General features: G+C 43.5%; 1 protein-coding gene across 1 annotated transcript in view; it reads right to left on the bottom strand.

The window, feature by feature from the left end:
- Positions 1 to 16365, bottom strand: part of RERE (arginine-glutamic acid dipeptide repeats) — a 166793-nt gene that overhangs the window by 113195 nt on the left and 37233 nt on the right. Inside the window, exon 3 of the mRNA XM_029962400.1 lies at positions 12643 to 12713. Coding sequence (XP_029818260.1) covers positions 12643 to 12713 — 71 coding nt within the window. The remainder of the gene's footprint in view (positions 1 to 12642; positions 12714 to 16365) is intronic.

The raw sequence follows: 16365 nt of genomic DNA, 5'->3' as shown, positions 1-16365 counted from the left end.
ACTTCAAATGAAGTTTAAGGGTTTGCTTAGAACAAGTTTGTTGGTTTTAATAATTCTGCATTGCTTTTAACCTTAAAATGTGCCAACAAACAACTGAAGGGAATAAGATTTTAAAACCCCCCAGAAGTTCTGCTTAGAAAGCAGAGCAGGATGCTTGCACGCTCCTAATTTAATTAAAGTTATTTTCCTTTTAAATACCCTCTAATGGCCCAAAACGAACTCAGGCTGATTTAAAATCAATCACTTTAATCAAAATTACAAGTTCAAATTCTCCATGGACCAGTGTTCAGTGACTACAGTGTCAAAAATGCACATCCATCACATCCTGACGTTTTCCTCGCTCCGAGTCCCAGCCAGGGACCAGCACAGGTTCTCTCCTTCACACAGAGGTGACTCTGAGGCTCTGCCAACCCCCAGCCCTGCTCTCTGAACAGACCTGCCTGCCTTCTGCAGGGAAGAAAACAGCATTTGCAGGAGCTCTGAAGCTCTATTAGCCGGTCACAAGGTGGAGCTGACTTGAAGCATTTTCCTAAGTGGCCCCATCAGTCCCTGCTGCCCAAAAGGGGAGATGTTGCCTTTCCTGCCACTCAAGCTCAGAACACATCTAAGCTATTCAAAGAGCATCCACACTATTTTCCCTTCCACATGCCAGCCTTTTTGCACCTCTCCCCAGCAGAACACACACCCTTCCCAGCATTTTTTAACCTACACAAAAATCAACCCCTCCTGACGTGCTGTGGGGCACAAACCTCAAATTTACTGGACAGGCCAAATAATCCCTTGTCTTGCAGAACACAACTGCTCTACACAACACTCACACAGCAAGAGCAGGGGCAGTGCAGGGAAAAAACACCCACAGGGATAATGAGGAAAACTTTCATTGCAGAACATCCACCCCTTGCCCAATGTCTGTCACTTCACCAACGGGGTGGGATTGTTGGGGTGTCCCGTGCAGGACTGGAGGATCCTTGTGGGTCCCTCCCAACTCAGATATCCTGGGATGGTGTAGTAAAGAGGAATACTGGCTGATCCTTCTGGACAGCCAGTCCCTGCCTGCTGGAGCAGCAGCACACCAGAAGGGCAAGAACCACGGGCAGCTGCCCCCTAACACAGGGGTGTGCCAACAGCCTGGCATGGCCCCAGGTCCTGAAACCTTAAGGAAACCAGGAAAAATGGGAAGAGAGAGTCCAGCCAACTGCACATGGGGCAGGAAAGGAGGAACAGAGATTTCTGACTACGCTCACATGCCCACAGAGATGCAGGTGGAGATGTTTCTGTACCAAGGCTGCCAACACTGCAGGCAGCTGCCACCTCCCACCTTCTGTTGTAGAGATCTCACCCCACACACTTCAGGCAGGGAGTCTCAGGAATGTTTTCCAGAGGGTACCACGCTACAGCTCAACTGCCCTTCCTCCAGTGCAGCTGGAACAACCAGAAGTGCCTGGTTTCCATGTTATGTATCACTCTTTTCTGCCCAGGTTTTAGTCCCTGCCAGGACTCACAAGCTCAGCGAAGATGCTTCTGCATCTCAGTTGTCCTCCACCGTGGTTATTGTGACAGTTCACAGCTGGAATAACCCCAAAACCAGCTCCCCCTTCAGCTCAGGGCTCATTTTGGGGGATGTTTGCTGTGTCCTGCACCTCCAGGTGCTGCACTGAGCATTTTATATTCCCAGGAGCATCAGCATTACCTGGTGGAGCGATTCCAAGGCCAGCAGTGAGGCTGCAGCACTGCTGAGGGATGGGACACACACACTAAAATCCAGTGACCACGGTGACATTTCACATTCCTTCAGGAAACCATTTTGAGAGCGGGAAAACAAATTTCTTTAATGAATTATCTTTGCCAGCTTACGAAGCATTACGAGGGTGTCTTTGGAGGCTCAGCAGAGACACGAGAAATCTGACAGTGCTCAAGTACCCCCAAATGACCAGAGAGAAAATTTCAACTTCAATAATCCTAAAGGTCAGGAGCATTATTAAACATGACAGATGCCCTCACGATTCAACACTAGAGGACATGGCTAAATTTATTCTAACTCCATTTTCCCTTGCTACATAAAACCGCAGCTAATGTACAATTTGATACTTTTTCTTCTAAAAGCCAGAAATAACAATTTTTTTTTCCCCCTCCCCTCCGTATTTTCAAGCTGGCGTGTAATGATTTATTTAGCAGTCAATTATCTCAGCAGCAGGTGCAGTAAACAGGTTTACTTCGGGTAAAGGAGAAGGAAACAAGACAGAAAAAAATGGAAAAAAAAAAAAGTAAAAGGTGGTGAAGATTCTGCTGCTGTGACAAAGGGCTGAAGGGAAGAGTAAATATGGGCAAGTCAAATATACAGGGGGTGTTACTGAACCCTGTGGTTCCTGTATCTGCAATCAATCCACTGCTAATAAAGGTGTTCTTATCTACAGCTTTATAAGCCACACATCCCTCCTGCTAACCCAGCATGGGAAAAGCACTTGGGGTTACACTCCACAACTGGTATATTCTTGTTTTTCCCTGTTTGCTCAACATCTGCCTTCCCCCTCAGCTCCCAGTTGTGCTTCCTGCTTTCCTCCTGCTAAACCCAGGGAAAACAACACCCTGGCAGTTCTGCAGAGCCAGAGTGGGACTTCACAGCCAGCCCTGTTTCTGTCCCGCTGCACTTCTTAAAAAACTCCCTTTGCCTTTTTAGACAGAAGTTTGGCCCTCAAAATAAACCAGCTTTGCAGTGAATGGGAGCAGTTTTGTGACGTGAGATGAGCTGACAGGGATGGTCAGCTTGGATTAAGGGTCTGTCTGCCACAGCCTTGGACACCAGGGATGCTCCAGAGACAGGGAAGGAGCTCCAGAGTCTTTTCCTGGGGGTGAATCCTCAACAGCCTCCAGACAGGCCTTCAATTTTCACGTGGCAACAAGCCAGAGATGAAAATTCTGATTGCTTGGGCCTCTGAATTGCCAAGTGGGGCAAAAACAAAGAGGGGAATCACATCAGGAAAGAAAAAAAGGGAAAGAAGGGGGAAAGAAGGGGGAAAGAAGAAGAGGGAAGAAAAGGGGGGAAGAAAAGAGGGGAAGAAAAAGAGGGGAAGGAAAAAGGGGGAAGGAAAAAGGGGGGAAGAAAAAGGGGGGAAGAAAAAGGGGGGAAGAAAAAGGGGGGAAGAAAAAGGGGGGAAGAAAAAGGGGGGAAGAGGGGAAACAGAGCACCAAAACCCCCCAAACAAAAACCCAGTGGATTATTCTGTGGGGTGTTTTTTGTTTGTTTGTATTTTTGTTTGTTTGTGGGGGGTTTGTTTGTATTTCTTTGTAGCCCAAAGTTCTAAGGTCTGGATTCCAACTGCAAACATCCAGGCCATATGGAAGGAAATGGAGGAAGAGCTGGCTTTGAGCCCTCAAAAACATACCATATAGTCTTAACTTCCAGCTGTTTAATCCTCCTTCTGGACAATGCTCCCATCTCTTTTAACCCTCCAAACATGAACACTCTCTCTCCCTTTCCCAAAAGACAAGGATGGAACTTGTGACATAACATTGCAGCTCTGCAGACATTAAGTGAGGTGCACTGGTACATTACACTGTCAAAGCCACTCAAAAAAACCCAAACATGAACCCAAACAAGTCACAAAAATGCTGAACATTCTTCAATTGACAAGATAATGACACTGATGGAATCGCAGATCTTTGCCAGCATCAGCCAGCTCTGAATGCAGTGTCTCCACACAGCCCTGAGCACCTTGGGAATGCAAAATATGCTGGTTTAGCTGCCTCAGAAGGGATGGTTTCTGCTCCTGCCTCCACAAGATATACCACCAAATAAAGAGAACGTTGCTCTGTTTTTCAAGCGAGTCCAGTGCAACTCCAGTCCCCATAAATCCAGGGAGCAGCCTCGTGCCTCTTCCTTCAGTGCTCAACTCACCTGAGAGCCGTGGCAAATGCCCTGCTAATTTAACACCCTGAGAGCAGCAAATCAACTCAGCCCTTAAAGAACAGTCCCTTAGACCAAAAATAATTCGTTTTTACACGTATGTGACAGGGCCAAACCTCACTGTGAGCCACAGCTTAATATCCGTGTGAGGATTCCAAGTGGCATCAATGGAAAGCAAAGGAAGCATCCAGAGGAGCAGGGGAAAAAAGGAAGGGAATTATCAAACTGGATTCATGTGCATGGGGAATGATTTTCATACAAAATGCCCAGCAAATCTCTCTGCGCCGCTGACAAATCACCAGCTGAGGTAAATCCCAGATAATGAAACATTGTAAGGAAGGCTCTATTTAATAATTTAGCCCCTGTCAAGGAGTTTGTATTGATTCTTGTTTTCAGCACTGGGAGAGAATGTTATCTGCAGCCTCACGGCTCAGTGACAGCATCAGTGAATTTAATCACTGTGCAGCTCCTGCCATGCAATCCTTAAACTGTCACCTCTGATTCTTCATCATTCCCTGCCACTTCCTTCAAAGCCCCTGGACCCACACTTCCATACTAATCTCCCACCCCACACGTGCCCCACTGTAATCACAGCAGCCTTTCAATCTGCTCCACATTAGACATAAAAGCCAATCTCATTTGCAGGCTAAATTTTTGATTTTAAATAATTCAGGGCTCCTTCAAACGTCTCATTCGTCTGGCTCTTATTAGCCAGTCTGTTCCATCCCTTGAACAGCAAAATGAGCTGTGCTGAGGCAGGGCTGAGCACTTCCAGAATCATGGAATCACAGAATGGTTTGGCTTGGAAGGGACCTTAAAGGCCATCCTGTGCCACCTTCCACTAGACCAGGTCGCTCCAAGCCCTTGAAAAGGTTTAGCAAAGATTTGGAGGAGAAAAAAAAAAAAAACAAACAAAACAACTTTCTGCCTTTTCTTGACTGTAGAAGGAGAAATGAATCTGGAGAAGCAAAAAAAAAAAAATCTATATTAATCAGCATTTTTTCCACCCCAAAAAGGAAAGGTCACGCTGCCTGCCTCGGAACTGGCCAGGAAAAATTTGCCACAAATTAATTCAGCTGCAGTTCAGGAACAGAACATCAATTCATCTGCAAACAGAATGAGGCTTTTAAATACATAAATGCTTGTGGCTACAGAAACCTCACCCAGATATTTGCATTCAAAACCAGCAGCTCCTGTAAGAGCGAGGAGAATAACAGATGTAAATTTAACATGTTTGCTGAAATGCAAGGCCTGATGCAGGGGGAATGCAAAGGACAGGAAGCAGATACTGCATAATTTAGAAAAACAAATTTCTTTTGATTTTTTTTCCCCTCCTCTCCTTCATTCCAGGTGAGATGCAATCCTTGCCATTTTACAATCAGAGTGAAATGATCCCCCAGGCCCACCCAGACAAGGTCACCGTACACAGATTTTCTATTACAGGGCACTGGCTGCGTTTCACAACTGTCTTTTTATGCACTTCTGCCTTTCCATCCAGACTATAAATTGTTACAAGGCCCTGGGGCAATCCAGCTGTGTACTCCATTCAAATCAGGCTTCAAGGAGAAAGCTCCACAGCCGAGATGCTCCAGTCAAATAAACACAGGGCAAAGGCATCACAATGAATGATGTTTGCTTTTGTGCAGGCAAATCCAGCGTTTTCCTGCCTTCAAAAGTTCCTCTCTGATGCTCAGATTCAAAAAAAAAGTGTGGCCATTAGCATTTTAAATGTGGCATCAAATTAAAGCAGAATATGAGAAAGCAGAAGTGTGGCTGCTGAAATCCATCTACTGGTCGGGCTCTGGGTCTCTCTGGAAAACAGGAAAACCTTCAAAAAGGCAGTTTGGACTTCATTTATCCAAGTTGGAAATTCATCCCAAGAAAGGTTGAAACGTCAGGATTAGAGGGTGGACTTGCAGGACCTGGTTTATTTGTATAAATTAGCTCATCCCATGGTCAGAGTCATCCTGTTGTTACCAGAGCTGGCAGTGGTTTTATTGTTCCTGTTTTCTTTGCTTCTCCCTTCACCTCTCCTTGTTATCCCAGAGAAAACACATACAAACTTCCAGGATGAGTTGTTCCCCGTTCCCTTTCATTTTGGATGGGTTTGTTTTCCCCTTTCAGCTTAGAAATTAAGCTGGAAGTGCCCTGGTTTCAGTCAATTAATCAGCACTTCACACTCACACTGTGATGTTTCCAAACCTCCCATTCCTCCCTCCTTGGGCTGGAAGTTCAGGCTTAGGCCAAGTTCCACACTTGTGCTTTGTTTCTTTTTCCCCAAACACTAATATTCAGTCATCTTATTTTACTTTATGATCTCTGCATACAGATAAACCCATTTCCAGCAGCCCTGGCTCTGCACCACTTTTGATATTTAAATGGAGACGTGTAATCAAAGCTGGATACGCAGGGGTTTAGATGCACTACATAATTAATATATTCCTATCTGAAATGCAATTACTGCTGTTGCATCATATATTTAAGCCAGCAGCTGGCTATTTAAGGTGAGGAGAAGAGTTTTATTGGAATATTATCATTACCAGCACTTCACCAAGGCAGTGTTTGGCTGGTGACAGATCCCTGTCTGCACCAGCAGGTTCACAGGTTTCCATGTTAAATTAAATATATCCTGAAGAATCCCTCAAACACCTCCCTGTGCCTCTCTGGTGGGGCCACTGAGCACAAATGACAAATTATCTGAGTTGCTTTTCCTTCCATACCCCCAGTATCCCAGTCCTGCAGCCTGGCTGATCCCCTGCCTCCTGCTTCCCAGGCTGCCCTTCCCTTCCAGGTCCAAAGCAAAGGAGCATCAGAACCACCCCAGTGACCACTGGGCACACATTTGAACTGAATTGCTGCATGTTAATTGGGTTTTTCCTCATCCAAGTCAGCCAAGCTCAGTTTTAATCGTGTATTTTCATCATCTGGAAGTAACCACAATCAACATTTTAATTAAGATAAAGAGAATGGACTGAGTTTTAGGACTTGTTAACCATTAACAAAGAGATAAAGGGAAACTTCAGTGTTTATAACACACTGATTGTAATGCAAAGGATCTGTCAAGGCTTCAACTACAAAGGAAAACCATTAAATACTACTGTTTAATAAAAAAAACCCCACCTTATAGCTATGAAACAACATCCTCAGAGTGAAGGGAATAAAAATCTGTTTCTTCAAGTGGCTTGATCCAAAAAGAAATGCAGTGAAACCTTCCAGCTTCAAAACATGGCATTCTTCAATTTAAAAAAGGGGGATAAAAAAAGGGCTTGTTTTCTTTTTGGGAGATGGAATGAGGCAGCACAAAGTGCTGGGGTGTGAGTGATAAAACACGACTGGCTGAGCAGATCCTTTGCTATTTCCTCCAGAAATTCCAGATCCATTTCCTTCTGCCAGAAACTCTGGAGATCAAAGCCATTTTGGCCAGGTTTGATTTATTCTGAGCAAGAGCTCAGAACTGCAATTCAGAGCCCACAATAACAGGATAAATAACCAGAGCCAGGCTCTGCTCTGAAGGAATGAGGGGAGATAGGATCAATCCTGGAAAAATTAGCACTGAGGGTGGGGGGGAGTGAAGCAGCATTGGATTCCCTGTTAGTTATTTCAGGATTATTGCAGTTCAGAGCTGGAGGTCTGCAGACAATTCACCCCTGTTCACTCCCTCTCCAGTGCCAACCCAAACATGACTCAGTCATCGCTCCTCTGCCGGCTGTGCTTTGATCAGGGGATTTGTAGCACCAAAGAGTATTTAAGGAATACTTCAGGAAGCCTGGAGATTTTTTATTTATTTTTTTTTTAAGATGTTTTGACTCGTGCCAAATGACAACGAACAAAAAAGTATGCTTCCCTAACTTCCTGGTGACTAGGAAAATTTGCATTTCTGACAGGTGGGAACAACTGCATTGTTAAAAATGCACTGGTTTTATTGAAGAAGGAAGGGGAAAAGCAGCAGATTGACAGCCAGGAGACAACTCCTGATGTAAACAAGCTGAACATTTTCTCACAGAAAAAAAAACAACCCAACCAACAATCAGAGAAAGTGATGTTTTTTTAATGCAGCGAAGCATTAACTGCTTTCATTTTATTGACTCGCCCGTGTAATTTAAATCCCGACGCTGGGAGATTGTTCTGGAACAGAAAACTCCACAGTAAGCAAACCCTGAACCACATGTTAATGATCCCAGCTCTGCTCCTCCATGGAACACCATTTTCCTCATTCTTACATTTGCTCAGCAATGTCAAGGAAGTATTAAAGGCACATTGCTGTGCCCTCTTCCAGCCTTTATCCACATGTTCCAACTTTCCAGTTATATTTTACTGTTTCTTGTTTTTGAAAACAATATTTTTAAAGTGACTGACATTGTAAACCTGATAACACAGGCTGAAATTAGGGAAAGAAGTGCTTCCTGAGGGAAAAACAAGGGTAGAAAAGTTGCTCTAAAGCTACTCATGACCTTGCATAATCCAGATTTACACCTGAACCCAACCACCCCTTCAGCTGCCCCAGGGAGGAGGGAGAGCACATCCTACAACACAGAGCAAATATTGAGTGCCAGCAATGAGAGAAGGAACTGAGAACCAACAAAAACGTGGAAGGCAATAAAGCCAGCACAGATTTAAACATTGCTTCACCACAGTTTGTTCCTAATCAAAGTCCTTAAGAATAATCTGGCCTTGAATCCTGAAAGAGGATAGTATTAATCCAGAGAAAATGAATTAGCACTAAAGAGAGATTAATAAAATGTTCTGGGACACAGACAGCACAAACCCCAATCAGCAGGGAAGGAATAATCTAGGAACTTCCTGGTTGTTGGGTTTTTTTTTTACATACAGACAACCATCTCATACTCTTCTGACAGGTCATGGCAATTTCACTTTTAAAATGTATCAATAATTCAAAAACTGGGAAGTGAAGCAAACAAAGAAAAGGCATTTATGGCACATTACACCTTTTCACGTGACCTGCCACCCCAACGTTTTCCATAAGGGGAAGAAAAAGAAGTTCTGCTTCCAAGGGTCAACATTCACAAACATTTCAGTATTTGAGGGCAAAAATAAACCAGAGGATTTCCCAAGAACACACTTATCAGAGTTCTGCATAAACCATCACAGCTCACAACAGCATGAGAGCTACTGAACTATTATTCTGTATTTTTACACCTTTGACACATCCCTTCCCCTGAGGGAACACCTGAGGCTCTGGAGAAGAACAGGGACCCCCAGTGATCCAGCCTGGACAGCAGAGCATCCCCTTTTTCTCCAGTGAGAAGAAACACAGAGGTGCAGCAACCCCACCCTGCCCAGGGCAGGACAGCACAACCCTCCAGTGCCAAGAAAACTGATGTTCACTCCAAGCCCCACTCATCCTTTTTCCTTTGGTGCCTGCTCTAGTGCTGTGTCGTTTTTATTTAAGCAACCTGTCTCTGGAGGCAGCTGGGAAAAAAATGATCCTTGTCTCAGCAAGACAGGATTCACAGGAATCACTCTCCACGACCTTCTTTCAGTTCTTTCCCACCAGTTCCTGCTGTTTCCCTTCCACACCAATGGGTCACCCAACCAGGTCACTGCCCCCAGGACAGCAGAGTTCTGGGAGGCTCCCTCAGCTGGGAAAACTGTGCTTTTTCCAAGAGGTTTTTCCTAATTCCCAGGGCAGAACAGTTCTCTCACTGCTGGTGTTCCCAGAAAACACCTGAGACTCCCAACACGTCCTTGGAGGTGATTTTGGAGCTGTTGTTAACCCTGCAGAGAAAGCTCAGTTATGGAAGTTCTGAAGCAACAGCAGAGCAGAAAGGACTTGACAGTTCAAGTGCCCTTTGTGCTGACAGCTTCCCTAAGACACAACACAGCAATCAGGTTTTCCTCAACTCCACTTCCATGAATCCCTGAAAGCCTGAAGGAATGTGGGACCACAGGAACAGTACAGACAGAGGAGGTGAATGTTATCCAGGACAGCTCCCAACACAGTTCAGGTGGATTGATCAGATAATTTCACAGCTTCTCACACAGCCAACCTGAAAGCATCAATTGTTTTTTGGACCCAAAGAGACAGACCCAGAAAGCTGGTTGTGCTCCTTCAGCTGCTCTCAGTGCTCAGGAACCACATCTGCTGCTCCTGCTGCCCTGTCCTAAACCAACAATACCTGTCCTAAACCAACAATACCTGTCCTAAACCAACAATACCTGTCCTAAACCAACAATACCTGTCCTAAACCAACAACTAATACCTGTCCTAAAACAATAATTAATACAACTCAGGGGGAAAAGCCAAGCTCTGCAACACAGGCAGAACACAGGATGGCAAGAGAGACAGTTTAAAGAGAGATTAGGAGTCAGTGAAGTTTCCTCACGAGGATTTTAGGGCCGTTGGTGAAGTGGAATTGTTCTCCAGGAAAGGCAAAGAGCTACTCCTCTAATATCATTTTTAATAGAACTGATTCATCTTAATGTCAAGAGAAACTCGTGACAGAGGGATAAACTAATGCATCCAAAGACACCACTGCACCTGCCAGAACTGCTGCAACTGCCAAGAGCAGGCAGAGAAGAACAGTTCCTGCTTTCTCCAAGGCACAGGGTTGAAACACTGAAACACAACTGCTCTGCAATTGTTTGCACCATCTGCTTCTGGAGCTGTGTGACTGCACCAGGCTATGAGGACTCTGGAACACTCAGCTGGAAGACACCAAAAAACTTCGCAGAACCAGTTTTTAGTTCTGGAATAAAATCACATCTAATTATTATTATTTAAGATACTCCTGTGAAAAGCAAGTTAAACCTCAGTGTACTTCAAGAATGGAGCTGAATGGTACTCCAGTCTCATCCCCAAAATCATCCTCAGGACCTTTTACCCTGCAGGACAGCACACAAGTGCATCAGGCTGTGCCATTTTTCACTGACTGTTCTTTTTATTTTTAAATTTTTTACATCTTTTGGTTCTAAAACATCACCCTCAACTGGTGCACCTGAACAGCACCCAGAACCACAGGAAGCACAGGCTCAAGCTCAAACACTCAGCCAAAAACTTTCATTTTCTGACAACCAGCACAATAATGTATTTAATTAGCAGGCGACATTTCAAAGCTGTTGACTTTAACTTCTCTGCTTCACTTGACATATTTAGCTGAAGGCAAAACAAGACTGTTTTCCTGTTGGTATCTCACACTGGAAGAGAAATCAAGTGTCCTTTGCACTGTACATCTTTCCTTTTCCCCCAACAGTAAAATCAAGGGTCACACACACACACTGGAGATTCATTTTTTGCTGCTTTTATCAGCATCAAGAGTTTTTTGGTTTTGTCATTTTTATGCATTATGGCAGTAAGAGGAGAAAAAAAAATCTAACAGAGAAATTAAAGAACTCTGAGCAAGCAAAAATAAATATAAAACAGGGACACTATTTCCATGTCAAATATTCAAAACTGCCAGCAAACCTCACGTCAAGTTGAAACCACTCCACAAAAATGTAAAGGTACTGCAACACAGTGCACTGCACTTCCCACAGTTCTGCAAACAGCTTCAACTTGTGGGACAAGCCCAGTGCTGACAAGAGAAGCTTCAGCTTTTGTTGTTAATACCCTGAACAATTAATGCAACTCAGCAGGAACTCATTGCCCAGAATGGCAACTCTCCCCCTGGAATTCCAGGGAGACACTAAAGCATCTGATGTGCAGGAGTGGGACAAGTTCTCCCACTGGCAGAACCTGAGAACTACAAATCCAACAGCTCCAGAATCCAACAAATCCAACAAATCCAGAAATAAAGGGGGAGGGAAGAGAGAACAAACCAAACCACTGCCACGGACATCACCACTGAGCAAAGTTCTCCTTCACTGTGGTCTCACAGAATAAACTTGGAAAAGCTTGGAAGAAAGGAAGATACAGCTCAGAGCAGCAGATCCTGGGTGATCTGTGTCTGCAGACAATGCACTGGTAAGAAGGACAGTTTATTATTTATTCAGAACTTGAATAAAGCCCCAACAAGCAGCACAAGGAGGAGCAGGAACAGTTCCCTTTTCAAAGATCCTGCTTGCAAAGCTCTGCCAAGTCCAACCCCAGCCCTGGGCTGTGACCAAGCAGCAGCTCCTGCCCTGCACTGGGTGCTTTTCTGTGCAGCTCCAGCAGGTGAAAAGGAACACACTGAACCTTTTAAATGTGCAAATTCAGACACAAAGGGGCAAACCACAACTCTGATCTGTTCTCATGCAGGTCCTTGACTTTGCAGGTTTAAAGAATAAAGTGCTAAAGTGTTCTTGGATGTTATTTTGTATTTTTTCCCAATCGAACTGGTCACTGGGTCTGGTCTCCCAGTGAGTCCAGGAGCAGCTGAGATGAAGAATTCCCAGTCTCACAGCTCAGCTACAGGAAGCCAGAGGAAAGAGGCACAGCCAAACTTAACTTCCCAGGAAAAAAATTTAACTTACTGAGCCACAGTTTCTCCAGAACACTCAGCTCAGAGTTAATATTTCTGCTAAGCTAAAACTGGCACAGAGCAGAGTTTGAGCTGCACAGTTAAACTGAGTTAATATTTCTGCTAAGCTAAAACTGGCACAGAGCAGAGTTTGAGCTGCACAGTTAAACTGAGCCTAAAGCAAAGGCAGGTCACTGTCCTAAGAGCAGAACAGCTCCTGTTCCAGAAGGGAAAGATTTACTCAGGAGGAGCTGCAGGAAGAGACACAGGCTAAGAAATATCAGCACCTCACTGGTGAGCAGGGCAGGGGAAAAAGGAGATGTGAAAATGTTTCCTTACCAGTTTGAAGTCTTGAATGCTGCAGATGAAATAGGGGGTGTTGGGCCGGCGGCTCTCGATGTAAACGCAATCTTTAAAGAGACAAGAGTTTAAAAATAACGGGAATTAACTTCTGTACCTCCAAGAAAGAACACAAAAACAGGATAAAACTGAAACACAGCCTAAGCTTTTTGAAAGAATCACCATTTCATTTGCATTAACGTGTAATTTATGCCGAGCGCGGTCTAAGAATAGAAACTATTTATGATGATAAATAAGGGAATTAACTGCATAAAAATTAACTTTGATTTGAATAGACATTTTACTGGGAAAAAAAAAAAAAACAAACCAAAAAGAAAGTCATTGAAAGCCCACTCTGGATTGAGTTAATAACAACGACCAGGTCACAGCCTATGAACCAGATCAAAATAAGAGAGGGAACTAATCAGATCTGGTGTGGTCAGTTTGCCATTAAAAACCCAGCACTAACATATTTTCTCTTCTAATTGTGAAGAAAACCAAGGCAACCAATCCCAGATGAAACACAGCCAAGTAAATTAGATTTACCTCAGGGAAGGCCTGGGCTTTCTCCAGTTACATTTGACATGACAGAGACACAGTAATTATTTTTGTTTGCTTTTGACAACTGGACCCTCCGAGGTTGCTGTAACATAAGGGCTGTTGTATTAAAAACAGGCTTGGCAATAGCTACAACAAAAGCAGTGCCTTTGGAATAGAATTACTGCAGGGATGGGAACCAAGTGCCTGATTAATGATAATGACCTTAGAAATCAGAAAACTCACACAAAGCCTGCTAAACAACAAAGATGCTGCTCCCAAAGCCAAACAAGTACCTAAGGACAGTCATTGTGTGCCTTTTTATAGACATAGAAATAAATGATATTCAAACCACAGAAGGTACAGAAAACACCATTATCCTATGAATGGCTTTCCATGAATTTTTTTTTTACATTTCTACAGAAAAACTCCAAGGCTCAGAGTTTAAGCCAAACAAATCTCTAGGGACAGTCACTGTGTCCCTTTTTATACACATTTAAATAAATTATATTCAAACCACAGAAGATACAAAACCCACCATTATCCTATGAATGGGTTTCCATGATTTTTTTTTTTATATTTCTACAGAAAAACTCCAAAATCTCAGAGTTTTATAACACACATGGATGCAGTTTGGATGCAGTTTGATTCAATCCAGCTTATCTGGGAACTGTGGCAATTTAAGCACATCAAAGCACCCGTGTGTCATCCCAGACTTCCCTGGCTAATCATTCCATTTGGACAAACCTCCACTCACTCCAACCAACTGCTCAGCAGCCCAGATGAACCATCTATTTATTTCCATCATGTCCCACCTCCTCTCACGTGCTGGAAGTTTTTTCAGGGTTCATTGGGGAACGTGCAGGAAAAGCCATGAGATCACAGATACAGAAAACACCACAACTTCCAAGATTTTTATTTTCTTTTTCCTTTTCCCCCCACCTTAATATCTCAGTTTTACAAGCCTCATCTCCAGAGCATTATCACACAGCAGGCAGAACAAACAGCTGAACAAAACAGCACCAAAAAATAAGGGAATGTGGCATCTCCTGTGCATAAAGCAAAGGAGTTGCCTCTCTCTGTACTGCATTTAAGGGAGGCACTGCTGGCTGACACCCACTTCAGACATCTCTGAAGCAACAGAGGCCACACTGAGAAGGAAACAAGTTTATCCAGGTGCAAAGCAACGTCCTGAATGAAAAATGCCCCCCCAAAAAAGGAGAACACTGATGGATGGGTTCACATCAACCACCCAAAACTCGCCATAAAGAGCAATTCCTGCCCTTTACCAGAAACCCAACCAGCTTCCAAGTGGACCCAAGGACAGCATTTTTATAATGCAATAAGATTTATGCCACTGAAAACTGCACCCCAGCCCCATCCTCACCCTCAGCATGCTGCAATGGGGTGTCTCACCCTTTTTTTTGTCCCCCCCCTGACAACTTCAGCCAAGTATAATTTGATTTATTCTGCTGGAGGATGGTTGTCCTCACATCATCCTGTGTTCACCAGGAGGTGAGAGCAAGTAACCCCATGGGAAATGTGTGTGCTACAAATCCACACAGTGAGATCTCATCCCAGGGCCACCTTGGACAACTCCAAACACCTGAGGTTTGTACTCAAAATGTGGGGAACACGCAGGGCTGAATAATCTCATTTTCAAGTACAGGTTGAGGAAAATGTTAACTGGCAGCAGCCACAGGTTAGACCTTGAAACCTGACATGAGACCCTAAAAACTTGATGTTCAGAGGCACATCCAAGACATGCAGAGCAAACCACAGAGCTCCCTGCTGAACAAACCGGCAAAGAAAAGAAAAATAATCGACAAAAAATAAAAATAAAAGGGCTTTTCCATAACCTTTGCCACTCCAATGGCAAAACAGAGTAAAGAACCAAGTTCCCTGCACAGCTCTTGGGTTCACTGCCTGTCTCCAGCCGGGAGTGCATTTGCTGCCTTTCCCATTCCGTGTAAAACGTCCCACTGGAGATGGAGCGTTTCCCTGCCACATGGCACAGAGTCATTATGCCTTTGGGCTCGTGATATTCACCAGATGTGCCCTAGTTCTGAAGGGTTACATTAATATTCCCACACTAAAAGCTGCTTTTAAAATTAGAGCTTCGATACGTGGACGTAAAGATCTTTTTGGGGGGGAAAAAGAAAACCAAACCCAACCACCTCCATTTTCTGAGTAGTTGAAGTGTTGTGGGGGGGAAATGGGAAAAATGGGGAAAAAATGGAAAAAAAAAGAAAAAATGGAAAAAATGGAAAAAATGGGAAAAAAGGAAAAAAGAAAAAAAGGAAAAAATGGAAAAAACTTTAAAAAGGGAAAAATGGAAAAAAATGGGTAAAATGGAAAAAAATGAAAAATGGAAAAAAATTTTAAAAAGGGGAAAAAATAAAAAAAAGAAAAAAATGGGGAAAAATGGAGGAAAATGGGGAAAAATGGAAAAAATAGGAAAAAAATAGGAAAAAAATAGGAAAAAAATAGGAAAAAACATTGGAAAAAACATTGGAAAAAACATTGGAAAAAACATTGGAAAAAACATTGGAAAAAACATTGGAAAAAACATTGGAAAAAACATTGGAAAAAACATTGGAAAAATCAGGAAAAAAAATGGAAAAAAAATTGGAAAAAATTGGGGAAATTGGGGAAAATTGGGAAAAATTGGGAAAAATTGGGAAAAAATTGGAAAAAAAATGGAAAAAAATTGGGAAAAAATTGGGAAAAAATTGGGAAAAAATTGGGAAAAAATTGGGAAAAAATTGGGAAAAAATTGGGAAAAAATTGGGAAAAAATTGGAAAAAAATTGGAAAAAAATTGGAAAAAAATTGGAAAAAAATTGGAAAAAAATTGGAAAAAAATTGGAAAAAAATTGGAAAAAAATGGTAAGATGGTTCAGTGCCAGAGAGGAACGTGGGGAGGAGGGCACTGGGAAGGCCCAGCACCTGGTGTGAGCCAGGCCAACATTCCCACTGCCAGGTAGGGAGCTGTGCAGCCTCCTCTCTCCTCCCCCATATGGCTGACAACAAACAAATTGCCAGCCTGATCTTTCAGTGTCACCTCCTGCCGAGCAGATTTCCAGCAGCTCTGCTGGCTCCTTGTCAGGGAACGCCGAGCCCCAGCCCTGCTCTGCAATAAATGGTTCAACCAATTTACTGTGTTCATTTGAAGCTCACAGGAGTA

The sequence above is a fragment of the Manacus vitellinus genome, unplaced genomic scaffold, assembly GCF_001715985.3.
Source record: "Manacus vitellinus isolate BGI_N305 unplaced genomic scaffold, ASM171598v3 scaffold_46_pilon, whole genome shotgun sequence".
In the NCBI taxonomy this organism is placed as follows: Eukaryota; Metazoa; Chordata; class Aves; order Passeriformes; family Pipridae; genus Manacus; species Manacus vitellinus.
The sequence above is the reverse complement of the archived record's forward strand: the minus strand, read 5'-3'. Positions and strand labels throughout refer to the sequence as shown.